The sequence below is a fragment of the Sturnira hondurensis genome, unplaced genomic scaffold (genome assembly GCF_014824575.4).
Source record: "Sturnira hondurensis isolate 20B ecotype Veracruz unplaced genomic scaffold, ASM1482457v3 Scaffold0004136, whole genome shotgun sequence".
NCBI classification, from domain to species: Eukaryota; Metazoa; Chordata; class Mammalia; order Chiroptera; family Phyllostomidae; genus Sturnira; species Sturnira hondurensis.
The window spans coordinates 35316067-35343091 of record NW_028076767.1 but is presented as its reverse complement, the minus strand read 5'-3'; the positions used below and the strand labels follow the sequence as shown (position 1 = coordinate 35343091).

The following is a 27025-nucleotide window of genomic DNA, read 5'->3' as shown; positions in this document are numbered from 1 at the left end:
TATTATGTTTTGCTTAGAGTAAATAGCTAAGTGATAAAATAAAACCCAAGCCAACTGGGCTTGAGATCTTTGAGATTGCATTTATATTCTTGGCAATGTTCACTGTAAAAGGGGGGCCACATTATTTATGTCAAGATGGGCACGTGAATGTGTCAATCAGAATTCTGCTCTCACCCTTCCCCAACACTCCCCTCACCCCAACCACCCCACCCCAGGTGGTCCTATCTGCCAGGCATGTTACCTCTGCTATACAAAAAGGTGTTTCTGGCAAGAGTCCTCACTCAAGTTGTTAAAGCACCTCTAATTTTGTCAGTCTGGACCTGCCTGTCTACATTTAGAGGAGGCTTTGTCTCTGAATGTCACTGTGGAAATGCTGGTGCTTTAGAATTGCCACAAACCCAACAGCTTCCCTGTAGCTCGCTGCCTGAGTGAGGGGTAGCTTATGTTCCAGAACATAGTTTCAAATCTGCATTCCTCAGGGTATGAACTATTAAAAAATTAAAATTCAGATGATAAAAAAATGCATTTTAAATTATTTGTTACATGAGCTTTCCTTCTCTGTGTTTTCCAGGTAAATGTTACCTTTCTCCTGGATGCCAGCTCCCTCAGCAGAGCGGAAGAGGACCTCAACATCACAGTGCATGCCGCCTGGTACATTTCCCTGTGGGAAAAATCATGTACTAGAGGAAATAGACCCCCGGCTTTTTAGAGGGGACCTTAGCGGAACCATGGAGTTGTGTTCCATTGTTTTCAGGAGAAAGCGTCTCTTACATGATCTAACAAAGAAAAAAAACCCCTTTAACCAGCATAGAGGAAAGTAACAGTGTAAATAACAACAGTAAATTTCTGCCAACCTCGTCATAAAAAATTTTTTACTGCCATAGCCAGTGTTATACCAATGCCCCGAAAAGCCCTAATTGAACCAGCCTCTGAGTGTATCAGGTATATGTGGTATATAATTAGTTCTCTCTAAAGATGACTTTTGTGCCTGATGGGTTCTGACAGGGGGTTTTCTCTTTACTCCTGTAGCGAAAACGAAGGGCAAATGGGCCAACAGAAAGGTAACAAAGTGACTTTGGCAGTACCTCTGAGGTATGACGTCATGCTAAATGCTCATGGGTAAGTAGATTTTGATGCCTCCTCTAAAGATGAGGGCTGATTATAAATCCATTGCTGTGTACATTGTTAGTCAAAGCCATATTTTTTCAGAAAATGTTTTCAAGATTCTGCAGTTTTGCCCTCTTAACAATGACCTCAGCATTGCGCTCCCTTGCCCAGCTGTTCATTATTCTCATCCGCTGTAATTGTCACGGAGACCACGTCAAACCGGTGCCCACCTGGAGGGGGCGTTGTATGGGAGGAGCCTGATAATCCTCCCGTGGGCCGCAGGCCAGGACCCCGGGAGTTGGGCAGTGCACGATGTGCGTGATCAGACTCAATGGTTGTTGCCAGTGTGAAGTTTAAAGAATTACGAGCTCGCCCAAATCACTTCACTCTAGAACCTGTGTCTGCCTGTGTGGCGGAAGGACTCAGCTATGTGAGAGCGGCTGCAGGGCATTCCTTTTCCGCTCTTTATACCTGTGAATTAGTTTCTCACCCACAGCCCAAGAGCCAGTATTCACTGATTTCCTCAGCATTTAGTAATTGTTCATGACGTTCTGACTCTAATTCAGGGAGCACATTTATGGAGGAAGAAGGAAACAAGTATTAAGAAAACCTTTAATGACTTTATTGGAAATTATTTAGGCTATTAATCTTTGTTGAAAAACACATTTTTAAAGCAATTGAGGATAAATATAGAATAGACAAATGAGCTTTTCTTATATCTCTAAGTATAAACCACCCCCAATCATTTTTAACCATCCATAAAGATGGCATATAATTATATAAAAATAAAATATCAGTGTCTGAAGCTAGTGGCATTGGGTATCAAATTTATGAGAATTAGCAAGCTAGTTCTAATAAAGGCACCCATTCAAGAGCGATGAGGACCTAATAAAAAGTCAGTGGGGAAGCAAAGAAAACTAATTGCATGTTTTCTGGTTCTAAATGTGATCCTCCTTGATTTTCTTATAATGATTATCCTTCCTTTTTTTCATTATCCACATCTTATTATTTTGAGAAAGGACTGGTCTACAGTGATTAAGTTGCCCAACCTACATTTGAATATTCTAATTTCCTTCCTGTGTAATGGGTTACCTAATTTGCATTACCTCCTATCAGCTGCCAAATATGAGCAACTGGTGAAGTCAGGGTTTTCCCAGAAAAGTATTTCTTGAAGTTCACTACTGACCATACAGATGTATGATTACAGGTGAGAGAGTAACAACTTTGTACTTGAACAAAAACTTTACCATACTTCCTGGTGTTTGAATTGTTCCCCAGATCTGGGGGTCATTACAGTAACAGCAGGAATTAGCAGCTGGGAAGAAATAACTCAAAACTAAGTAAGGTAGATTGAAGTGTAGAGAGGGATATTGGAGTCCTAGAAAAAGTTAAGAATTGATCTTGCATTTGCCAGATTTACATAAATCAGTAGAAGGAACCAGGCAGTGTTGGAGAGGCAAACAGAGGCTATTGGTGGGAGGAGATACTGCCACTCAAGTCAGAGTACGCGGTTTTCTAATTTCATTATATTTCTACTAAAATTATTATCTTACCAGAAACCAGAAGAATTCACTTATGCTGAAGGGGGCACCTACAGTCTGAATTACAGCACATTTAAGAGGTACTTAAGAGATATGCTATAATCCAGACTGTGGAGAAAGACTGCTTATCCCAGCTCTTCAACAGGACAGTTAGCCAAGTTCAAGCAAGCTGTACAAATCTCAGGGGGCAGCATGACTTACGATTTCGGGCATCCTTGCACTTAGCACAACCTGGCACCTGGCACGTGCCCAATATGCACTTGGTAAATAAATGAATGAGATTGTAATGCTGAAAAAGACTGGCTTCAATTTGACTTTGTTTCTATCAGGTTTGTAAACCCGACTTCATTTGTATATGGATCAAAGGAGGACTCTGAGCCTGAAACGTGCATGGCAGAGAAAGTGAACTTCACTTTCCATGTAAGCAGCCTTTGTGAAATGGTCCTGTCAGAACCTGGCTGGACTGTAGAAAGCTTTATTAGTTTGTGATTAGTAGTTAAGTATTTTCTAAGTTACAGTGGCATGACTGGGACTGGGCATACTTTCAGTCTGTAGAGTTGGTGAGTCTGTTCAAGTATAAGTGTGTTCGTCTGGACGCGACAAGGTGGAGAAACATGGAAAATATTGTGGGGCAGAATGACTGTTTGCAGGCCTCGGGAAGACCTTGTCTGAAGGTCTGGGCACTGCTGGTCACCCATTTCGGACACTGCCTCTGCAATGCCGTGGGTGAGTGGCCTAGCAACCACCACCTGCCCCAGAGCTAGGAACACCCTTTCCTCTTCTTTATCTTGTGCATTTAAAAGGCCATTGCAAGTCTGTGAGTCGTGCTCTTTCACTGAGGGGTTGTGGCACGTCGCTTTTCTAATTCATTGTCTTGGTTTTATAGTGAAGCTCTCAGGAGGCAATGTTTTGACTCACTTTCCTTTTACGGGGTTTTGCAGGCCCCAAATGTATCAGTAATAATGGCCTATCATTCCCTTTTGCATTATTTTTTAAAAAACCTGTTGTATTTTTTCTAAAACCCAGTAAATTCAACCTTTCTGATCTACTGAGCATGTCAACACTATGATTACCCTGAGTTAAAATACATTTGATTCACTTACTACTGATATCCCAGAGTGATTTTGTGAAAATATCACAGGGTTTAGAATGAGGAGACCTGGGTTTTGGTCCCAGTTCTTGTCACTTTTTAACGTTCATCTTGGGCATATTGACTAACACCTCAGCATTTTCTTGAGCTGGCAAATAATTAAACGTTGCCTCACCTCATGGGATAGTTATGAGGACTGACTGATCATGGCTTTTGTAGATATGTAATGTGTTGTACAAATACACCATTGTTGCTGTCTCTTTCTTTAGACTATTTCTACAATAAAACAGCTGCCTGGACATTCTGGTCTAATTAATATAAAAGGGAGAGAGTTGGGAATAAGGACCAAAGGTTGTAATTTTTTCTATTTTTTAAAAATATTTTATTTATTTGTCTTTAGAGGGGAAGGGAAGGAGAGAGGAAGAGAAACATCAATGTATGATTGCTTCTCATGCATCCCCTGCTGGGAACTGGCCCCTGCTGGGAACTAGCCTGCAACCCAGGCATGTACCCCGACTGGGAATCGAACCGCAATTGTCTGGTTCGCAGGCCCGTGCTCAATCCACTGAGCTACACCAGCCAGGGCTAAAGGTTGTAATTATTAGCAATCTTTTTAAACTTTTCACTGTAAATATTCCATCTCCCTTTGCTGTGTAGCTGCCGACAGCAAACCCCCAGCACCATAAATGTGGCGTGAAACGGATGGGTTCACCTAACAGCTCATCTGTATCTGTACTCGCACTCACGAAAACATTTTAAAGTTGTTTAATTTTTTCCCCTTCTTATCAGGTTGTCAACAGTGGCCATAGCGTGGCTCCAAACATTAGTATGGAAATAACGGTGCCAAATTCTTTTACCCCTCAAACTGATAAGTTGTTCAACATTTTGGATGTCCAGGTAAAAAGGTGTTCCTTTCTTCATTGCAAGTAATACTGGTAAAATGGAGATTCCTGTGAACTTATTTCAGTCACACTTACTGTAAGCTGCGAATTCACTCTGCACGCATTGGGTACGTCTGAGCATGATACACTGCTTCAGAACGGCAGGGTTCCAGCGGAGCCTCTGTATTTGACGTGTACAATAACAGAATTATGCTCTGCTATCTCAAGTACATTTTCTTTGTGATACGGACCTCTGGAAGTTAATTGAATTGGTAGAAATCTCCATAAAACTTGAGGCCACTATTGGGAAAAAATAGTATGTCAGCCTTTTTCAAAGAAAGAATATTCAAGTCACTACTTAAGAATAAATATTTTTACTCTCCCAGTTTCCAGACAAGCAATCAATAAAATAAACCTAAGTGGGTTAGAGATCTAATTTTTAAAAATCTTACTTGAATTCCAAATTTAGATGGTTGGACATGATGTTATGTTGTTTTGTGTCTAAGGCCCAAGAAATGTTGAATTCCATACTGGTGTTCGAATGTTCATTTTTCACGTTGCCCTAATTTCCGTAAGGTGTAAAGGTCATTTGGTTAGCTTAGGACCTATAGCCAACCCTCTTAAAATTTTGCTGGGTTTTTGTTAGTGTTTTTGCTGCAGAGATTTTGTCTCTCTCAAATAAATCTGTTGAAAATATTTTTGCACTTTCAGAAGTAACTTGATATATTTTAGAAAAAGTAAGCAAGCAATTGGAAGTTTTAAAACCATGTAGCTTTTGCAGTTCTTTCCATTGTTGAGTTACAATATTTTTCTTGCTGTCTTGTACAGACTACTACAGGGGAATGCCATTTTGAAAATTATCAAAGAAAGTGTACATCAGATCAGGAGAAAGGTGCAATGAGGACCCTAACAGATATATTTACATTCATGTCAAAGACTGATAAGAGGTTATTGGTAAGTTTTGTATTTTCCTGGTAGTTTTTGCTTTTCAATGTACAGAACTGAAACACTTAAAACCAAGCATCCATAGGGTTTGAACTGTCTTGGGAGTGTAGGAGAGAAACAAGTTCAGGCCATATTCTTGTCCATGAGGAAGAGACATGATTAGAAATTGATATAGACCCAGGTTAAATATATACATTTTCATTATTTATCTAACAAATGCCCATTTTTTTGCCAGCCATTCTTCCAGCCTGAGCAGACTTTGTGAAATGAGATTAATTTTGACTCTTTATTTTAGTGAATTTATGAAAATAAAATTTTAAAAAACAAGAAAGCAATGTTACCCTTCAAACTATTCAGGTTTTACAATGATCATAGAACCTCTAACTTAGCAAGATTCTGATTAAAAGTCTTTAAGTCTATCCCAGAAGGTTAAGTTCACAAAAATAATGAAAACACATGCTCTAGTTCAAATTCTTTGTTATTTTGTAATTTATAAAACAAACCATTTCTGAGTAAAGGATTTTTTTTTTTAAAGATTTTATTTATTTATTTATTTTTAGAGGGGAAGGAGAGAGGGAGAGAAACATCAATGTATGGTTGCCTTTTGTGCATCCCCTGCTGGTAGTTAGCCTGCAAGGAACCGGTTTGCAACCCAGGCATGTGCCCTGACTGGGAATCAAACCGCGATCGTCTGGTTCGCAGGCCCGCGCTCGATCCACTGAGCTACGCCAGCCAGGGCTCTGAGTAAAGGATTTTAATGCCACTAACAAAAGCCAAACTTTAGTTCCATGTTTATAGCAAGTTAATTTTTATAAATGCCACTGAGAAGAACAGGCTTTTTTTTCCATGTAAAATATTGTAGTCATCATTTTGTAAAATGTTGAAATTTTAATGTAGCTTTTTGTATTCTTTTCAAGTTCTGCATGGAACAGGATCCACATTGTTTAAATTTCTTCTGCAATTTTGGGAAGATGGAAAGTGGAAAAGAAGCCAGCGTTCACATTCAATTGGAAGGCCGGCCCGCCCTCTTAGAAATGGTGAGTGTAACACACAGTGACAACTTCGTGCGGAGGTGCCCATGGACACGGCAAACTATGTAAAGAGGCTGGTATGTAAGGAGGCCTTCAGCAGATTAAAAGGTATCAGTAAACATAAAATTTAGAGCAAAACTTTAAAACAGTTTCCACTTACTACTTTAGCTGAGTGCATTGTCTCCATGGCATGGTTTTAGTAATTGAACAGATAATTGAGACTGTAAGATAGACTATGGAATAATTAAGAGTTTTACTTTGGAAAGCATGTTCAACTACTTATGGATCTTGACCAAATCAAAGAGATTGGCTACCTTCACATTTTGTATAACCTCGAAGTTCTTTCCAAACTACTTGAAATTATGCTTAAAAATCTAATATTTAATAAGCTAATAAGTATTTCATAAAATCAAATTAGAGCAGCAAAATGTATCAACAATAAAACACATATACACAAATAACAAAAACACTTAAGAAAATGAACTTTGAAAGGTTGAATTAAAAAGAAAATTAGCCCTGGCTGGTGTAGCTCAGTGGATTGAGCTCAGGCCTGTGAACCACAGGATCGCAGTTCCATTCCCAGTCAGGGCACATGCCTGGGCTGCAGGCCAGTTTCCAGCAGGGGACACATGAGAGGCAACCATACATTGATATTTTTCTCCTTCTCTCCTCCCCTTCCCCTCTAAAGATAAATAAATAAAATCTTAAAAAAATTAAATACACCTTGGACTTCTTCCTAGAAAGGAATATATTATACATATTTTTTAGAAGTACTTTAAGATAAAAATGGTTTTATTTGGAGTTCGGTTTTTAAGCTTCCTTATCTGATAATAGGGGTATTAGCTCTTTTGTAGGAGTGTTATGGATTATGAGATGATTTTGAGTTTTTATACGGCACTCAGTACAGGCACCCCTTGTTTATTGTACTTTGCATTGCACTTTGCAGGTACTCTCCTTTTAGAGACTGGGGGGGGGGGGTTTGTGGCACCCTTGTCAAGCAAAGTCTAGCAGCACCATTTTTCCAATAGGTACAGATGATGTTTAGCATTTTTAGCAATAAAGTATTTTTTAATGAAGGTCTATACATTGTTTTTAGACATACTATTGAACACTTATTTTTTACATGTACCAGGAAACCAAAAAATTCATGGAACTCATTTTATTGCAATATTCGCTTTATTGCATTGGGTCTGGAATCAGACCCATACTACCTCCTGTACGAGGTCTGCCTGTACTAGTGTATGGCAGGAATGAGACAAAGAAAGGGGCCATTATTCTACTTTGTTAAGAGACATATTTGAAATTACCACACAGTGGTCAAGAGGAAGATGCACCAGGCAGCAAAATAAGAGATGCCTGTTTTAGTTTAAATGGTCGTGAAAACTATTCTTGGGCTCAACAAGTTCCTCAGACTTTTGCAGTTTGCCTTCTCATACTCTGGAGGTACAGGTTTTTCAACAGAAGACACCACTGGCATTTTAGCCCAGATAAGTCTTTGTTGTCAAGGGCTGTCCTGTACATTGTTGGCTATTTGGCAGCTTTGCTGACCTCTAGGCACTAGATGCTGGTAGCAACACCTCCCAGGGCCTGAGAATCAAAAATGTCTCCAGATGTTGCTGACTGTCCTCGAGGGGATGAAATCAACTTGTCGGAAACCACTGCTCTGCATTCTCTCCAAGACACTGAGCAAACTTTACATAGTAGTTTTAATTTCTGAGGGCCATAGACCTCTTTAAGAATCCAACTCAAGAATATAGTCTCATATACCCAAATAAATGCACATATTTTAAAAAGCTCAATTTTTGCATACAATTTCAAAAGTCCTTAGCATCTGTGGGGCCCGTTCACAGATTCTGGGTTATCAAGTCCCTGCATTAAATAGTAAAGTTCTGAGTTCGTCTACTGTTTTTATATTTCAGTCCTGTAAGTATTTGTACTAGGTTTTTCCATTTCAATATTAAGCAGACTATAGGTATTTGATCTGAGCAACCAGATGACACTACTACTTAGGAAAAAAAGCCCAAAATAAAATGAATTTTAGGAGAGGTTTATCAGTTGAAAAAAGTTGTACTGGGATATTAATAATTCAATGCCCAGGGGAAAATACACTGGTGAGTAGCAAATAATAATTAAATCAAGTTACCTGTGAAGTAGTCATGTTTAATAAAAGGATTTCAACAAAACGATGCCATGTAAATTCATACAAAGACCATGCGTTTAGAGCCAACAGACACATTGCACTGCAATTAGTTAAAAATGGTGAAATATATTGGGGAAGGTAAGTTGTGAAAATTTCCAGACAATAGGTAAGGATCATGAGAAAATAGTTTTGTTAATACATGTCTTCATTTAAAAAAACAAAACAAAACCGTGAATCTGGCTACAGTGGTGTTTCTTTTATTAAACAGGATGAGACTTCAGCACTCAAGTTTGAAATAAGAGCGAAAGCTTTTCCAGAGCCAAATCCAAAAGTTACTGAACTGCACAAGAATGAGAATGTCGCACGTGTAAGATTGCCTTTTTTAAACTGAAACATTAAGATTATAGGGAAAATAGTATGGCTGGGGTGTTCAATCAGGAAAACAGATTTTGACTAGCTCGTGGAGGGTTTAAAATACTTAGAATTGGTACTTTCCACGGCTGGAAGGAGGGGACGACAGGCAGCGATTTTAGGAGGTAAATGTGGTAGGATGGATGATTGGAGGAAAAAGTACAGAAAAAGTCCATCATGCCTAGTGTTCTGCTAAACAGTCACTGTTGTTTCCTATATTTACGTCAAACCAGCAAGAGAACAGGACGGGTTGTTCTAAATACTTCTGGGGACTGGTGCAGGGGTGGGGGCTTCAAAAGAAATAGAGGATCACAAGTTTGAAATTTTGCTTTTTTGGTTAATTTATGTAGGTTCTGTTGGAAGGATTACATCATCAAAGACCCAAACGTCATTTCACTATAGTGACTATTTCAATTAGCTTGCTACTTGGACTTATTTTACTTTTATTGATTTCATATGTTATGTGGAAGGTAAGCCTTGCTCTAATAATTACCAGTATTAAACCACTCAAAATGCCATCCTTGATTTCCTCAAAGCCAACAGCCCCACATGAATACACAGTACTGATCACATCTTATTTCTCCTAACTTCAGTACCAAAGTCCTTCTAGAAAAGTCTGCCTTCCTAAAGTTAATTCACTCTCAAAGAAGCATTTGAGAAACACTGCACATTATGTCAAGTGTCAATTTTAGAGGATTTACACATATATCATTTGTCAATTTTAGAGGATTTACACATATATCATTAAGTCCTGCAGTAATTAAAAAAACGAAACAGTCTTGAACCCAATATTTTGCAAACAAGTTTTACTGACTCTGGGACACAGTTGAAGAAACACAGCAGGTCCTAAAATGTCATTTCATTCAATTTTTTCCTACTGTTAGGAACTTAACTCTTGTTTATATCAAGTAGCCTATGATAAACCTGGTTTTTAAATACATAAGTGCTATGATTTTAAGTGAAATGATCAGCGATGTTAAGTAAGGATTTACTAGCATTGACTGTTTAGATATTTGACTGTTTATAAGTGTAGTGATTATGCAATGGGTTTTTCAGGTCGGCTTCTTTAAAAGAGAGTACAAATCCATCCTACAAGAAGAAAACAGGAGACACAGTTGGAGTTACATTAACAGTAAAAGCAATGATGCTGGTGAGGAGGAGGAAGATGATGATTAAAGACTTCTTTCAAATTGGAGAATAAGACTCAGGTAAAACTAAGACATTGTTTACAAGAAACCATGAACTTTGCTCAGTGTTCTTTCAAGCACTTCTTTTACTCATGACCTTGTGACATGCTATGTCTTAAGGGCAAATGAAAAATCCAAGAAATGATATTCTATCAGCTCTTAAATGGACAGCAAAAACACTAAAACATTCAATTTATTCAAGATAAATAATCCTTTGAAGATATCGGGAAATGAAAGTACATCTGAATTAAATCATATTGAGGACATAAACACGCCTGGAGAAATCTTGGACTTGAAATATTCCTTTAAAGGAGTAGGTAATAATTCATGTCTAATAGATCTTTGGGACTTGTTTGAAATATGTTCTTTAAGAGCTGTTTCCAAATTTCACCTTTAAGACCTTTTTAGCACATTTCCCATGAGCTTTGATCCTCAGCACTCTGATTGTTCTGGGCCTGAAGGGCCAGCTTCAGACTGAACTTTTATACACTGGTTTGTGCTGAATTGGGTGACTTTTGGAAAATTGTTTATACAGCTATAGATGATTACTGTTTATACACAGCTATAGATTTGTTTCTTCTTTCTGTATATACCTAACTTTAAAAGACTGTATGTTTATACAGGCACAAATTCATGCATCCTCCTATAACAATTTTTCCAAGGGCACCCGGAGTAAATTAGAAATCCACCATTAGTCAAATTTTTTGTTTATAAAAACAGCAGTACTTAAGAATTCTAATTTATATTCTGAAAGAGATGGTGATGGTTGCACTTTAGATGATATTTGAAGTATAAATACACTGATATGTAAAATATGAAAACTATACCTCACACTTTTTTAAACCAAAGCTCTGCAGGACTAAGGGGAAATATTTCATACAGATACTCTCTAAAATACTAACTGATGTTATTACTCTTTATTCAAGTGTAAGTAAACATTGCATGTATTTCCATCAGTTATGTAACAGCATTCTCTTCTACACAGAATTGGGAATAAAATCCAGAAATTTAACACAGGCTTACGTTGTATCCAGCAACTATAAAAGTAACATCAAAATTTCCATAACATGTGTTTTAGTGATAAATGAAGTATTTTAAATAATTTCTCCTTAAAGTCCTTTACATTTGCAAATATAATCTTTAATATTTATTCATGTGTATGGACTAGCTGTTGACTGTAGAATATAATTTCATCTGAACTGGGCTGAAGCTTCCTATAATTATATGTATATGAAGTTTGTGACCAAAGTTTGAAAATCTGTTATAGGATGTGATCAAATAGGTAAATGAGAGGTCAGTCTTTACTATTATGAGAAATATTTCTTTATATGAAGTCCCTCAGTCTGTGATTGGCAGACAGAGACTTGTAAAGGCAGTTGACGGGAAAGCCCTGTCATCACAACAGGTGTGAAACCTCCTGAAGTCTGTGTGCCCAAAGAAATGAGTCACATTTATGGAATACTTTAAAGTATCCATAATCAGAAGCTACTGTTTTTTCCACTATAAAAAGCCAAGTAGTTCAGGAGGATGTCTAGACTCAATGGTAGAAAATCAAACCCAAATTTAGAATTTCATTCTCAAGAATAATACCTGGGGGAATTTAAATTTGGTTCTCTTCTATTCAGGAATGACAGCCTTTCAGGTATCACCGAAACCACTGAATACCATGTGTTTTCACCACTGCCCGAAGACATTACTTTTGGGAGCAGGAGAAACAGCCCAGCTCCCTAGTGGGCCACGCTCTGCCCAGTTAGATATTTTGTATCATTTATTTCTTTTAAACTTTAATATTACCTGTATTATGAATTTTAAAACCCTACCACTTTAAGAAAAATTGACTGGGTTGTCAACTTTCAGAGAATGATGTTACTAAAAAGAACCCTTTAAAAAAATTTCTTTAAAAAATAAGAGGTTTTTTCCCCCTCTTAGGATACCCTGTTTAAAACACGACCATATCCCTTCATATTAAAATTCTAGTTCATACATTTGTGTTATAAACAATTACATGTTACTTTGACATCATTCATTTCTTCCATGCTTTCTCCATAAAGATCGATAAGTCTCGGGTGCAATCTATAAAGAATAAAACATATGTACTTATTTTATCAACCTCTCATTCTGTTATTTTTCACATATATACAATTGAGTACGGTGCATAATACCAAACGCAAAGCTACAATCTAGAAAAACTGGGGCAGGGTGTCAAATCAGCACAGAAACTACTATAAAGCCTTCTTAACTGATTTCCTTAACTAATATTCTGTGAAAGCCAGTTAATTATGCAGACAGAAAGCTCACATCTATCTCGTGGGCTACTCAGGGTGCCCCTGCACACTACCCATTGAGTCACAAAGCTTACCAAGAATGATTTTGCATATTCCTGACTCTTTCTATACCAATTGTGGTTATTACTTAATAAAATGATATGTAAAATTCTTCCTATGTAGTAAAAGCAAACTGCTGAACATAAAACCGTTACAGTATTATTTATTGGTGAAAGGACATTTTAAAAGACTAATTGATTAAATTGTAACAATCTGCTACTCCCATGGTGTCACAGCATTTAAACTTTTGACTCGTTTTCAAATTCAAAATGGAAATTATAGACATGTATTATCTTTTAGTTTATATAAAATAATTCAAAAATGTCCATATACCCAAAGCAATCTACAGATTCAGTGCAATTCCTATTAAAATACCAATGGCATATTTCACAGATCTAGAACATCCATCCCCAAAATTTATATGGAACCAAAAATGACCTCCCCCACCAAGTAGCCTCAGCATTCTTGCAAAAGAAGACTAAAGTTGGAACATCTCAATACCTGATATCAAACTCTACTACAAGGCCACTGTAATTAAAGCAGTCTGGGACTGGCATAATAATAGACACATAGATCTATGGAACAGAATAGACAGCCCAGAAATAAACCCATGCCTTTATGATCAATTAATACTTGACAAAGCAGGCAGCAGCATACAATGGACTAGACAATCTCTTCAATAGATGGTGTAGGAAGAACTAGATTAGTACTTGAAAAAAATGAAAGTAGACCACCAATTTCCATCAGAATAAACAAAATGGAGAAAAGACTTAAATTGTAATACCCAAAAAATTCTAGAGGAAAAAACATAGGCAGTAAAATTTCAGATATTTCATGTAGCAATATTTTTGTCAGTATATTTCCTGGGGCAAGAGAAATAAAGGAAAAATAAACAAATGGTACTACATAAAATTAAAAAGCTTCTACATGGCTCAAAGAACCATCTTAAAATAAAAAGGGAACCCAATGTACAGGAGAACCTATCTGCCAGTGATACACCAGATTTCCAAAATACATAAAGAACTCATACAACTCAAAACGAGGAAGACGAACAATCCAATTAAAAAATGGGCAAAGGACCTGAACAGACACTTCTCCAAGGAGGACACACAGAGGGCCCAGAGACACATGAAAAAATGCTCAACATCACTAGCCAATTAAAACTACAATGAGATATCACCTCACACCTATCGGAATGGCTATCATTAATCAACAAGAAGTGCTGGTGAGGATGTTGCAGAAAGGGAACCCTAGTGAACTGTTGGTGGGAATTCAGACAGACACAGCCGCCGTGGAAAACAGCATGGAGTTTCCTGTAGGGAACCTGTGGATTGGTTTTCCTGTGGGGAATCAGGCCTACATTGTACCTAGGCCGCTATAAGCCTTGCTTTTGCTAAAACTCCCTCACCCTGAAGTGAGGCACAAGGGCTTACTGCAACTTCCTAATATGAGCTAAACCTCCCAAGTATGGAGTATTAACCACTTTTCCCTTTACATTTGTAAATATCCTTCTTCTTTGATGTGATTAGCAACATCCTCTCCTTTGTTGTTTGTAAAAGGTAACCACCTAATGTGAACCTGTGCATAGTAAATGAGGACTACCCTCCTTGTAATGTACCCAGGAAAATAATAAAAGCCTGTCCAGGCAGGGGTGGGGGCCCCCTCTCTCTGACTTAGAGAGCGGCTGTGCCATCCCTTTTTTCCCACAGGATTCCTGTAGTCTCTGTGTATTTGTTCATGAGCAGTCACAACCTACATGGATCCTGCCAGCCAGAATCCACCAGAGTTTTCTGAAAAAATTAAAATGGGAACTGCCTTTGACCCAACAATTTCACTTCTGGGAATATATCCTAAGGATCCCAAAACACTGATTCAAAAGAATATATGCACCCCTATATTTATAGCAGCATTATTTATTATACGGTAGCCAATATTTGGAAACAGCTTAAGCACCCATCAGTAAGTAGATGAGAGGATAAAAAAAGCTGTGGTACATTTACATAATGGGATACTACACAGCTGTAAAAAAAAAGGAACTCTTATCCATTGTGACAGCGTGGATGGACTTGGAGACTATTATGGCTATAGTGAAATAAGCCAGTTAGAGACAGAATACCATATGATCTCGTTTGTAAGTGTAATTTAATGAACAAAATAAACTAATGAGCAAAATAGACTCGGGCATAGAAACATGGAGTAGGCTGCCGGCTGCCAGAGGGGATGTGGAAGGCAGGGATTGGTTGAAAGAAGGTGAAGGGATTAGTCAAAGAACAGATATGCATGGCCCATGGACATGGACAACGATGTGGGGATTGATGGGGGGGTAAGGGATGGGCTGGTGGAGGGGGTCAAAGGGGGGAAATCAGGCAACAACTGTAATAGCATAAATAATTTAAAAATAGTTCAGAATGTCAGTGTAGAGACTGATAACCAAGGAAAATTCTTTGACTCTATATAACTGGTGCATAAATATAAAGTCATACTTTATTAAAATTGTACATTTACCTCTTTTTCAGTCCCCGATTTGTTAATTTAAAAGAAATATACATCTAGGCCATCATAAACGAATCAACAAACAAGCACTGGCGAGGTTGTGGAGAAGGGCAGGAACCCTAGTACATTCTTGGTGGGAATGCAGACTGGTGCAGCCACTGTGGAAAACAGTATGGGATTTCCTCAAAAAACTAAAAATGGAACTGCCTTTTGACCTGGCAATTCCACTGCTGGTATTATATCCTAAAAACCCTGGAACACCAATTCAAAAGAACCTATGCATCCCAATGTTCAAAGCAGTGCTATTTACAATAGCCAAGTGCTGAAACAACCCATCAGTAAATGAGTGGCTCAAAAAACTATGGTACATTTACACAATGGAACATTACACAGCATAAAGAAAAAAGCTCCTATCCTTCACAACAGCATGAATGGAACTGGAGAGCATTATGCTGAGTGAAATAAGCCAGGTGGTGAAAGACAAATACCAAACCATATGATCTCACTTAAAAGTGGAACCTAATCATCAAAACAAACAAGTGAGCAAAATAGAACCATCAACATGGAAATAAGGAACATACTGATAGTGACCAGAGGGGAAGGAAAAGGGATAAGAGGGGCAAGAAAGGGAAGGATCATCAAGGAACATATATAAAAGACCCATGGACAAAGCCAAAGGGGGGTAGGATCGAGGGTGGGTGGGAGGTGGAGGTGGGTAGGGTGGGGGAGAGTGGTTAGGTAAATGAAGACAACTGTACTTTAACAACAATAAAAATATAGATATGGAACTAGAATAAATATATACATCTTGCTTTGATAGTTATAGGAAGAAGGTTTTCATTATACTATTTAGTGTCTCTGGTGGACATATAAAGCAGTGAAGTAACTGGACTTACTTAACGTGAACCTCTGATGTGACTTCCATTAAATCACCGTCTACATTCCAAGGGAAACTGGTTTCTGAAGCAGTTTCATGCAGCTGATCCTCCTCCTCTGGATTGTGTGCACCGGTTTTATTCCTGGGGTAAACTTTTACTTCTTCAACAGTGTATGTCTCAATGAATGGAAAGTTGAACTAAATAAAAAAAATTCAAACAATCATGGTACTTCTTTTATCCCTAACTGCTAATGCAACTTGAGAGTTCATGTTGCTTTCTTGTGCAAGTAAATATGAACATGCAAGCTGATGTTTTTATAGCTTTGAAGCTCTATTTATGACCAGGGATCACCAATTTCTCTGGAAGAATGATCCCTTCTTCTAAATCTTTCCTACCTCATTTAAATCTGGCAACCGTGCAAAGTTGTTTTACAACAAATAGTAAATATCTATGAAGTTGTACACTGTAATGATATTGTGAATTTCTAATTAAAGATAATCTTTACTACTGGTCTATTGATAGAAAAGATTTACATAATCCATTGACTTGATTGTTAAGTTGCCAACTTGATTGTTAAGTTACCAACTAGTTTAGCTGATATAAAGCAAACTCCAGGGTAAGTTTCACACTTGGAATTTAATTAGGAAGAACCTGGGTCTCTGCTTCAGATTTCCCATCTCAGGTGTAAAGCCTCGGAGACATCCTTCATACTGCACACTTGCAAAAATTTCTAACCATTCATTGTAAAAGGAATGAGATTTAAAAGTCATTGATAACTGGCTGACAATATGGGTTAAACTGTGTCCCCCATGAAGATATCTAGAATCCTTAAATCCTAGTGCCTGTGCATGTCACCTTCTTCAGAGAGTCTCTGCAGATGTTATCAAGTTAAGATGAGGTCATCATGGTGGGCACTAATCCCATAGGATTGGTGTCCTTATGAGATAGGAGAAAGGCACGTGTGAAGGTAGACACACACAGGAAGAATGCCATGTGATGAACAAGTCAGAGACAACTGATGCACCTGCAAGCCAAGGAATGTCAAGAATGGATGGCCACCACCCCTAAGTATGTTATCTTAAATCATCAGTTTTCAGGTATATGCATGTATGCCACAAAATGAAACCCCATCCACCTATCCACACAAATTTGTTACCTATGAAGCCACAGACATTGTTAGACAAGATTTTCAGGAGCCAAGAGCTTGGTATCTGGTATGAGGGTATGCTGGGGGCATGAGGAAGAGAAATACGTAGTTACAATTGTGATGCATGTAAATGCTTTGATGATGTATGGAAATTAAATGACAGAAAAGGACACAGGGCAAAGTGGCTCAGAATATAGGGTGAGCCTCCCACTTGAGCTGAGTCTTAAAGAATAAGGCGTCCGCCTATAGAAGAAGGGAAGTTCTGGAGACAGACAATGGTTGCAAAAATCCAGAGCTACATCATGGTCAAGCAACTACCAGGAAGCAGCGTACTGTGAAATTGACTGCAATCCTGGTGTTTGGGCATTTAACTGGCAGAATACATGCCTGTCCTACATTTTTAAAGATAGACTATCTTTAGTCTATCTTATGTGGACACAGTTGGGAGGCAGACCTCTGCAAGACAAGAAGGGAGGCCTCAAAAGAAACCACGCCTTTTAACACCTGGGACTTCTCACATTTAGAATTGTGAAAAAATAAATTTCTGTGTTTAAGCCACCCAGTCTGTAATATGTGTGTGGCGGCTCTATCACTGTAATACAAGGACTAAAACAGGGAATCTGGTTGAGGAGGGTAAGGGGTGAGGCTTCACCAGGCAAGGGCCAGAATACAAAGGGCCATGCAATACGTGTTGGGGACACTAGATGTTCTCCTGGCAACAGTGAGAAAGATACTAAGAATCAGACTTCCGCCAAGATGGAGGCATAGGTGGAAACACTGTGCCTTCTCCCACAACCAAGTTTGAATACAACAAAGGTTTGGAGAAACAAAGACACAACCAAAGGACAGAAAATTGAATTATACGGAAGTCCGACTACATCTAACCGTTCTACGGGGACGGTAAGAGGGGCAGAGCCAGCAGCGAGCAGGGTCGGGCAGGACATGTCCCCCGACCCAGGCGCGCAGGTAGCCGGAAACAGTTGGGGTGCGGGGCAGACTGACTGTGGTCGCACATTCGCGCACAGTGAGACAGACAACGCAGGCTCCAGGGGGCGAGGGCTGACGGCGGTGGCACACTCGAGTGCAGTGGGACGAAACGCGTGGGCCCGGTGACTGCAGCAACTGAGGCACTGGTGAGGGCCGAGGCAGCAGGCGGCAGACGGGACGCCATAGTCCCTCTTTGACCCCGCCCCCACATACAGCATCACAAACCAGCAATTTAGTTGCCCTGCGATACCGGTGAGAGCCATTGTCCTTCTCTGACCCCGCCCCCACATACAATGTCACAACCCAGCGGCTTAGTTGCCCTGTTCTAGTGAACACTTTAGGGCTCTGATCCTGCTATGGAACAGGCACGAACAGCCCAAAAGATGGTGCAAGAAGAACTCAAAGTCCCAGAGCCAATAACTCTAAGCGACCAAGAAATTGCCAGCCTCTCAGAAGCACAATTCAAGACACTATCAGGATGCTCACAGAACTGGTAGATTATAGTCACAAATTAGAGGAACATAGTCACAAATTAGAGGAACATATGAAGGCTAAACTAATTGAAATGAAGGGAGATGCACAGGAAACCAATAGTGATGGAAAGGAAACTGGGACTCAAATCAATGGAATGGACCAGAAGGAAGAACAAAACATCCCACCAGAAAGGAATGAAGAAATGAGAATTCAAAAAAATGAGGAGAGGCTTAGGAACCTCCAGGACATCTTTAAATGTTCCAACATCCGGATTATAGGGGCACCAGAAGGGGGAAAGAAACAGCCACGAGTGGAAAACGTATTTGAACAAATAATAAAGGAGAACTTCCCCAGTCTGGCAAAGGAAATAGACTTCCAGGAAATCCAGGAAGCTCAGAGAGTCCCAAAGAAGTTGGACCCAAGAAGGAACACACCAAGGCACATCATAATTACATTAGCCAAGACTAAAATGAAGGAGAGAATCCTAGAAGCAGCAAGAGATAAGGGGACAGTCACCTACAAAGGAGTACCCATCAGACTGTCAGCGGATTTCTCAAAAGAGACCTTACAGGCAAGAAGGGGCTGGAAAGAAGTATTCCAAGTCATGAAATCCAAAGACCTACAGCCAAGATTGCTTTATCCAGCAAAACTTTCATTTAGAATGGAAGGACAGATAAAGTGCTTCTCAGATAAGGTCAAGTTCAAGGAGTTCATCATCACCAAGCCCTTATTATATGAAATGCTAAAGGGACTTATATAAGAAAAAGAAGATGAAAAATATGAACAGTGAAAGGACAGCAAACACACAGTTATTAACAACCACACCTAAAACAAAAGCAAACCAAGAGGACAGCTAGATCAGGAGTGGAACCATAGAAATGAAGAACACATGGAGGGTTAGAAACAGGGAGGGGGGAGGGGGAGAAGGGGGGAGAAGGCACAGAAAATAGCATAGATGGTAGGTAGAAAATAGATAGGGGGGAGGGCAAGAATAGTGGGGGAAATATAGAACCCAAAGAACTTGAGACACGTGGTTATAAACTAAGGGGGGGAGAATGGTGGGGGAGGGAGTGTGCGGGTGGAGGGGAATGAAGGGGGGAAATAGAACAACTGTAATGGTATAATCAATAAAATATATTAAAAAAATAATGTTGCTGAGACAACTGGCAAAAAAAGATACTAAGAATCAAGCAGAAGAGAAATCAGATATGTGTTTTACAAAAATCCATTTAGTAGGAAGTATGGAAGACAAGACCACAGAAAAGGAGGACCAGAAGAAAGCTGTTGTAAACAAGAAGGAATGAAGGTTTGAATCAAGATGAGGGAGATATTTCAGAGACATTTAAGAGGAGAACAAGTAGACCTGCTTGGTGGATTAGTGGTGAGGAATGAGGGAGAGAGAGGAATCCAGGGTAGCTCCAGGATGGGTGGGGCAATGCCATTGACCTTTGTAAGGAAACAAGGAAGGAGCCAGCAGCTTTAGGGAAAAAGACGGTAACGTCAGGTGCAGATGTGCAGTACTCAAGATGCCTCTGAGTTGTGTAACCTCAGTGCACAGGAAAACACAGCTGTCCTGCAGGTCACAAGAGAAGAGGGTACTTGGTGCAAATGACAGGGGCCATGAGATCACCCAGGAGAAGGGATTGTGAGAAGACAAGAAGGCTGCAAACAAATCTCAGGGGAAGTACTAACATTTAAGAATTTTAAACTCCTTGCTAAAAATGATAGTCAATGTGATTGTAGAAATGTATGGATGGTAATAACTTTTCAGATAGAAGATGCAGTGGAAAAACGGAAGGGTGATTTTTACCTTCTATCAGTTGTACACAGGGATGGTAGAGGCAAGGCGAGTTACACAAATGACAGTGTTCAGTGTGTCCTACACCTGTTAACCTGTGGAACACTGAGTTCAACCTGGTACAGGCGGTTCAGAGACCTAGACCGCTGCTCTCCTTAGGCTGAAGGGCTGCGCTTTCCTTCCTGGATACAGAACTCCTACTGTTTAGACAGAGGATTATACAATCTTATGTTGTCTGGTCTTTATAATATTATATATAATATATATGAATATACATTTTTGAAAATGTCATCACAAAAGTACTATGCACATGAATATGTGTGTATGTGTCCATAATTTTTTAACAAATGTATCAAATTAACATTGCTTGAAAGCAGTCACCTTGAAAATCAGTCTATTCTTGACTGGGCAAAACATTTTATAATTTCTTCACAAAAAATTACAGATCAATAGCATGATCTTCGCATCTTGCAAAAGCTAGTCAGTCCACGGTAAGCCTAATAAATGCACACTCACACAGAGACAACAGTTTCTTGCAGTGAAAGTAGGACATGACTGGTCAAGCACATGGGAAAAAAGGAACACATAGGTTGAATATATCTTGCGTAACAATCTCATTTTAAAAAACAGTTATCTTTCTGTAGATAGAAGTTTATATTCACTATGTCTTTATTTTATCTAAGCATCTAAGTACTTTTAAATTCATATGGAAAAAGAATGTCTATAAAATTGTCTTAAAATTTTTCCCTTTAGGCAACTCGAAAAGAGACCTTCCATAAATTGTTTGTGCAATAGATGCCTCCCTGAAATAAATATAGTGCTGCTTACAGCATGTTAAGGTTAATGTTTATTTACATTCTCATTTATTTAATACAAAATTATTACAAAAATGTATACCAAATAATATACCATACCTTTTGGAATATGGCATTTTGACCACTTTTTATATTGTTTTTCTGTTTCTATTTTCTGACTTAAGGGGAAAAACCAATGAGCATGTTCTATTTTTTTTGTAGTAAAAGTCCAGTTTTATTTTTTCCCAATCCATTGCCAAACAATCCTCTTGTCAAATACAATAAAAACAAAAAAAACAGTAGTTTGTTTTAATGTTTATAAGTTTAGTAACTTTGAAAAAGGCATACATTCCTTTAAAAATCAATAAGTCGCTATATTTCCCAAGACATACATGCATAAAGTCACTACTTAGGCTCACAACCTACTTTATATTTGCTTTAGTTTACTCTGTCTCCTTAGAGATTTACGTTGAAGGAAAGTGGGGCTAGCTCTACTTTTTATGATGCGATTTTCTAAGCACTTCAGTGGGTTGTTTCAAACCCATTGCTCAAACGATGTCGTGGGTGGAAGAGAACTGAAACTTCAGGAGGACTGCCTACTAAGGAAGTCGGAAATGGTAAAGAGGCGGAACCCAGAGCCTTGTGGTGCTGTCTGCAGAAGCTCGACTCCGCCCAGCTGCACGCCCTCCCCCACACCCTCCCCAACTGCATCCTGGCACAGTTTTATACCTTTAACAGATGTGAGGCTTCAGGGGTTCACAACTATGCCTATGTGCTTCAAGATTCACAATTTCAGAAATTCACATATTTCCAAAATTAGTTGCCTAATAGTTGGATCAAAGTATCTGTCAAAAGAATTTGGATTGTTAAGAGTCACTGCTTTTCTTTAAAACAAATCCCTTCCATGGAAAAACCATTTTGTCTATCTGTTTATTTATCTATCTCTGTCTCTACAAACATCATCACACACATCAGTTTTGAATAAAATAATGTCTGTATTAACGTGGTATACTTTTATAGATTTATCTGCACATCTCTTTCAATCCACGAAGGTAGGCAGGAGAATGTAAAGGTCATTAACTGTACAGACATTCTGCTACCATAAAACCAAGAAGGCTAAAAATCTCAGATTTCACTACTTCTCATTCTGAAGAACATCCCTGGTAGGTAATCTTATCAGTGAGTTACTTCATATTTCAATTTAACACTCATTTCCTATTTTCTCTTTGCACAAAAACCCAAACAAACAAAAACACAAATATAATCTCCAAGCCATAGCTCAAAAAAGGTCAGTCTGTATTAGCCCTGGTGGATGCTTTTCAAAATTTGGAGGAAGCACAGGTTGAATAAAAATATGTTCGGAAGAAAACAAGGCCTCCTTATGAGGCAGGACTTGGTGCACACTCTTGTAGCAGATTTCTGTCCATGATTAATAGCTTTGCACATAAGAAACAAAAAGAATTTACTATACCTGATTTTTAACACTGGCGTATCTCTTCAGGTGTTTTATAAATTCTGGTCTAGAAGTGTTCCGTACAATTATAAGAGCCATACTTCCATTATTTAATCTGAAATTAAATATTTGTATTTGACATTAAGTTTTTAAGAGATGACTATAGAAATGACTATATCAATCCTTTTAGCAAATACAATGTTTACTACAAGTTTTAGGCAAGCTAGATAAATCATTATCATAGTGAATTTATTTAAAATTCTTAAATCATATTTTGCTGTGTTATTTTTAAATGACACAGTCTTTCAAATTGGTTTTATTAAATAATTGACTTCCTTCTCAGCAAGCTCTTATGTTCAGGGCTTTTTATAAAATAAACTATCATGCAGTCTATCAAGACAGAATCTATCTTGATATCTTTATCAAGACATAAATTAAAAACCAGTGTATTTACTTAAGGATTCTAAATGTGAAACCACATGTTTTTCAAAGACGTATTATAAAACAGTTAATATGTACAAATGGTATATATAACAAACAGTTCAACACTATCTAAAATCTAAAATTGATCTAAATATTCATTGATGGGCAGGTCCAAGTGACACAGGAAAGGGAATCAAACTGGCCATTGGATGGATGACAAAAAACAAAATAAACAAATGCTTCCACACATGTTCAGTTAAATGACTGAGCATTTTAATCTTGCATAACTGTTGTGCTCAAAATAAGAGACTGCAGAGTTAGAGTGTGTGATTTATTTCAAAGAAGCCGCTTACAAACGAATGTAGCTTTAGAAGGCTATTTGCAGAAATACGGGCAGGTGACTTGCCAGCTCAATTTCAATGCAAATATAAAGTTATTCCGATGATAACAACAAAGAAATTTTAAAAAGAGTCCTTTAAACTTTGTGGAAACTCTGGTTACAGCTATAAGAGACCTGGAGATTACCCATCATTCAATCAGTGTATGCAGAAGGAAAAGAAGCCCCCAAGTTTATGATACTTGCCCAAAGGCACACAAGGGAAAAATGATCACAGAGCCAGAGCTCCTGGCTCTCAGGGTTCGATGCTCCTTTGACCTGTGCCATTTCTTCCCAGCCTAAAATAATTCCAAAACGTTCCTTTTTAAATTGATTTTATTTTTACTCATAAGCATGAAAATCATTTTGTATTCCACTTTTCAACACTTACTAATAATGAGAACATCCCCTATGTGCCTGGCATAAGTTAATTAAAGTATCCTTTTTTTTCTAACTTAGGATACTTCCCTGTTTATTACCTTCATATCAATTGCCAAAGCAAAATAATAATAATAATAATAATAATAATAATAATAAATACCAATCATTTTTGCTATATGTTAAACATTTGGGTTAAATATTTTACAGGGAATATTTTGAAACTAATCATTCAAATAATGTTATAAGCTGCCAAAGTACACTGGTGATTCTTTTATTCCACCTACAGGGAAAAATCTGGATTTGCGCGTATTACACAACATTCATGATTCTGCCCTCTGGGCTCCACAGGAATGGGAGAGAGGTATCGCTTCTCGGCCTTTTGGCTAAGATCAAGTGTAGAATGGGAGAGAGGTCTTTTCAGACCAATAATGGGCAGCCACTGAAAAGGAGGGGCCAGACATAAAATAGCTACATCTTGTGGGTGAAACAATGTACAAAACATCTCCGATATCTTACAGGAAATGTGGACAGTAGGTTCACATGTACTGCTATGCAGATCAAGACTAACTGAAATGCTTCTTTCGATTAAAGGTTTCACGGATACACACATACATGTTTTTTATGCTAAGAGTATTTACTTCTGCACTGAAACCGGAAACCAGAATTAAACGTAATATTCTGAACAACTAGCAAATACATATAAATAAATAAAGTGACATGAAATAACATAATAACATCATGTCAATAAAAAAACATTATTTTACCCTCAGTGACATCAAAAAATCAGAGTAACTGATCAGTTTTTCAGTTTAACAGCTGTTCGAAACCTATTCTACTGACAAATTCCTTAAAATCTTTAATATTCCACAGTCAAGGACAGAATAGCTCTTCAGAATATTCTAGCTTGCCAAGAGTTGGGAGAAAGGGTATTCTGAAAGAAATTTTGGTTTACAGAAACGCATCAATGATTCAATAAAAACGCTTACTCACCTGGTATTAGGTGCCAACCCTCCAGGTGCCACGGAACACAGGCAAGGAATTGCCATAACGCTGACATTGAGGAACTGCCCCTGGGTCACGTGCCACCGAGCATCGCCATCTGCAGACAATGACAGTGACTGGTTACCTTCCTGCACCAGAGCAAATGCCAGCAGAACCTGGCTGGATGTCCAGGAGGTACTTTCAGACTCACCAGATTTGGGAGAACCCTGTGCCCTCCTAAAAATAAAAAAACAAAACAAAGAAAAGACAGCACATATTAAATATGAGAAAATCATAGACTCCTATATTATATGTTAAATATGTTAAATATTTTCTGACAGGCAATAAGTAAAAATATGTGAACAATTCCATTACTAAATTATATTGTGTTGATTCACTTATAGGTAGTATGAGCAGTAAAAAAAATTACTTTCTTTTTTTAAAAGACTGTGGTACTTCCTTTGGGTGACCTTGATTAATGTTTGTATACCACACTCAACTGAAACTCTCATGAAAACAGAAACTGTGGGTTTTGTTTACTTGTCTGTTTTTTGGTTCATGTATCCAAAGTGCTCGGAGTGCATTAGGCACTCACTACACAGCTGTTGGACGGAGGGAGAACGGATGGTTGTTTCAGAAGACAGAAACCAAACTACTGGCCGGCTAGTACCTGCAGGACTCTGCAATGCTGTATTATTCACTAGTCTGTCAGAAAACCAACCAAATATCACAAGCCTAATACGTTGTCAATGTCAAACTATTTTACACTTTAAAGAAAGACACAGAGGTAGATATTCCTTTGAGCTGTTTACCTACCTTTCTTGCAAATCTGGAGAGCTGTTCAACGGTAAAAAAGATATTTCACAGTCCTCTGGCCTAAAACACAACGACATTGATCACTGACAGTCACTGATTCTGAGATAGACAATTCTTGGTTTAAGGAAAAAAAGGCTTACTTAAGTTTTGCCAGTGCCTTAATGACAGCAAAATCCCTCCGCTGGTTAGGGGACATCCATCGATGCTTTTCTGCCAGAGCCAAAGTTCTTCCACCAAAGCCAAACATGGCGGAGAAGCCAAAGCGAAGAAGCCTGCCTGCAGTGCTGAAGGTGCAGACGTCCACGGGCTGCACATGCCCTGGAGAGTTACAGTAAGTGTCAGTCGGCCAGCGGTGCCAGTTGTCCAAATGGCAAACACAGAAGAGAACCGCATATTTATTTACTTATAAAAGACCTCAAGCTACTTTATACTATAATGAGTATTTTGCTTTCTCTTCATCTCTCTTAACTGACAACTACTGCAATTTCCATTTGTAACTTTTTCAGGTACTAAGGGAAGATACACAAAGCAGTAAGTTTTGCAGGTAAGTCATATAAAACATGGTTAGCAAGTGATGTTGTAGTACGTAAGCAGAGTAAACTTAGATTTAACAGAAGTTTTGCATTGTACTTGAGTTTATATGCTTTCATCAATTGGGATAATAAAAGGTCGAGCAGATGTACACTGGCTAAAAAGTGTTACTGTGTGCTTTTTTTCCCTTTTAATAGCATAATCCTAGCCCTGGAGTCTTGGTACAGTCAAACAGTTCTCCTTAAATAGTGTGCACAGATTTTCTTGACCTGGTTATAAAACTGTGAACTTAAACATCATTGCAACAGTTTTTCTATCAAGATTATAAAATAGCTTCATTTACTACTATTTCTAGCATCTGTATTATGAAAAAAATAGGCAACCCAAACACTGAAGCTTTGCGTAATTGACTTTTGGGTTTAAGCAAACATTTCTCTGCTTGCAGAGACAAAGAACCTACCTTTCCTCAGGCAAGTCTGACAGAAATAAAATATCCTTCTTTATATTAATATAAAGACTTCCTTATAAAGCAAACTTCTTTGAAATAATTCTTACCCATTATAATGTGCAAAGTTGCAGTTACCACGTGAGCGATTCCATGAAGAGAATGTGCCAATACGTTAGTAGAGCCTGCCAAATCAATTGTAACACATGTACAATCAATGTAGCGTATGTTTTAAGTTAACCATTTGCTCCTACTTTATACAATGCCATTATGTAAAATTCAGATGCTAAATTAATGGAAATGCATGTTTACATTCACAGCTTAGATGCACACTAAATGGTGACTGAATGACTGTTTAATCTTCAAACAGCTTAAAAGTTAGAAAATCATT

The 27025-nt window shown here is 38.3% G+C and overlaps 2 protein-coding genes across 2 annotated transcripts in view; one reads left to right on the top strand and one right to left on the bottom strand.

Annotated features, from left to right (window-relative positions):
* The window catches only part of ITGA4 (integrin subunit alpha 4), a 129891-nt gene extending 118576 nt beyond the window's left edge, over positions 1-11315 (top strand). Inside the window, exons 21-29 of the mRNA XM_037044345.1 lie at positions 572-651; positions 1030-1119; positions 2978-3068; positions 4528-4635; positions 5448-5573; positions 6482-6601; positions 9004-9102; positions 9497-9616; positions 10203-11315. Coding sequence (XP_036900240.1) covers positions 572-651; positions 1030-1119; positions 2978-3068; positions 4528-4635; positions 5448-5573; positions 6482-6601; positions 9004-9102; positions 9497-9616; positions 10203-10322 — 954 coding nt within the window. The 3' untranslated portion in view covers positions 10323-11315. The remainder of the gene's footprint in view (positions 1-571; positions 652-1029; positions 1120-2977; positions 3069-4527; positions 4636-5447; positions 5574-6481; positions 6602-9003; positions 9103-9496; positions 9617-10202) is intronic.
* A 939-nt stretch (positions 11316-12254) lies between these two features.
* Positions 12255-27025, bottom strand: part of CERKL (CERK like autophagy regulator) — a 104005-nt gene continuing 89234 nt past the window's right edge. Inside the window, exons 6-13 of the mRNA XM_037044346.1 lie at positions 26745-26819; positions 25799-25976; positions 25659-25718; positions 25054-25079; positions 24852-24960; positions 22700-22796; positions 16047-16225; positions 12255-12406 (exon numbers count right to left, since the gene is read on the bottom strand). Coding sequence (XP_036900241.1) covers positions 12325-12406; positions 16047-16225; positions 22700-22796; positions 24852-24960; positions 25054-25079; positions 25659-25718; positions 25799-25976; positions 26745-26819 — 806 coding nt within the window. The 3' untranslated portion in view covers positions 12255-12324. The remainder of the gene's footprint in view (positions 12407-16046; positions 16226-22699; positions 22797-24851; positions 24961-25053; positions 25080-25658; positions 25719-25798; positions 25977-26744; positions 26820-27025) is intronic.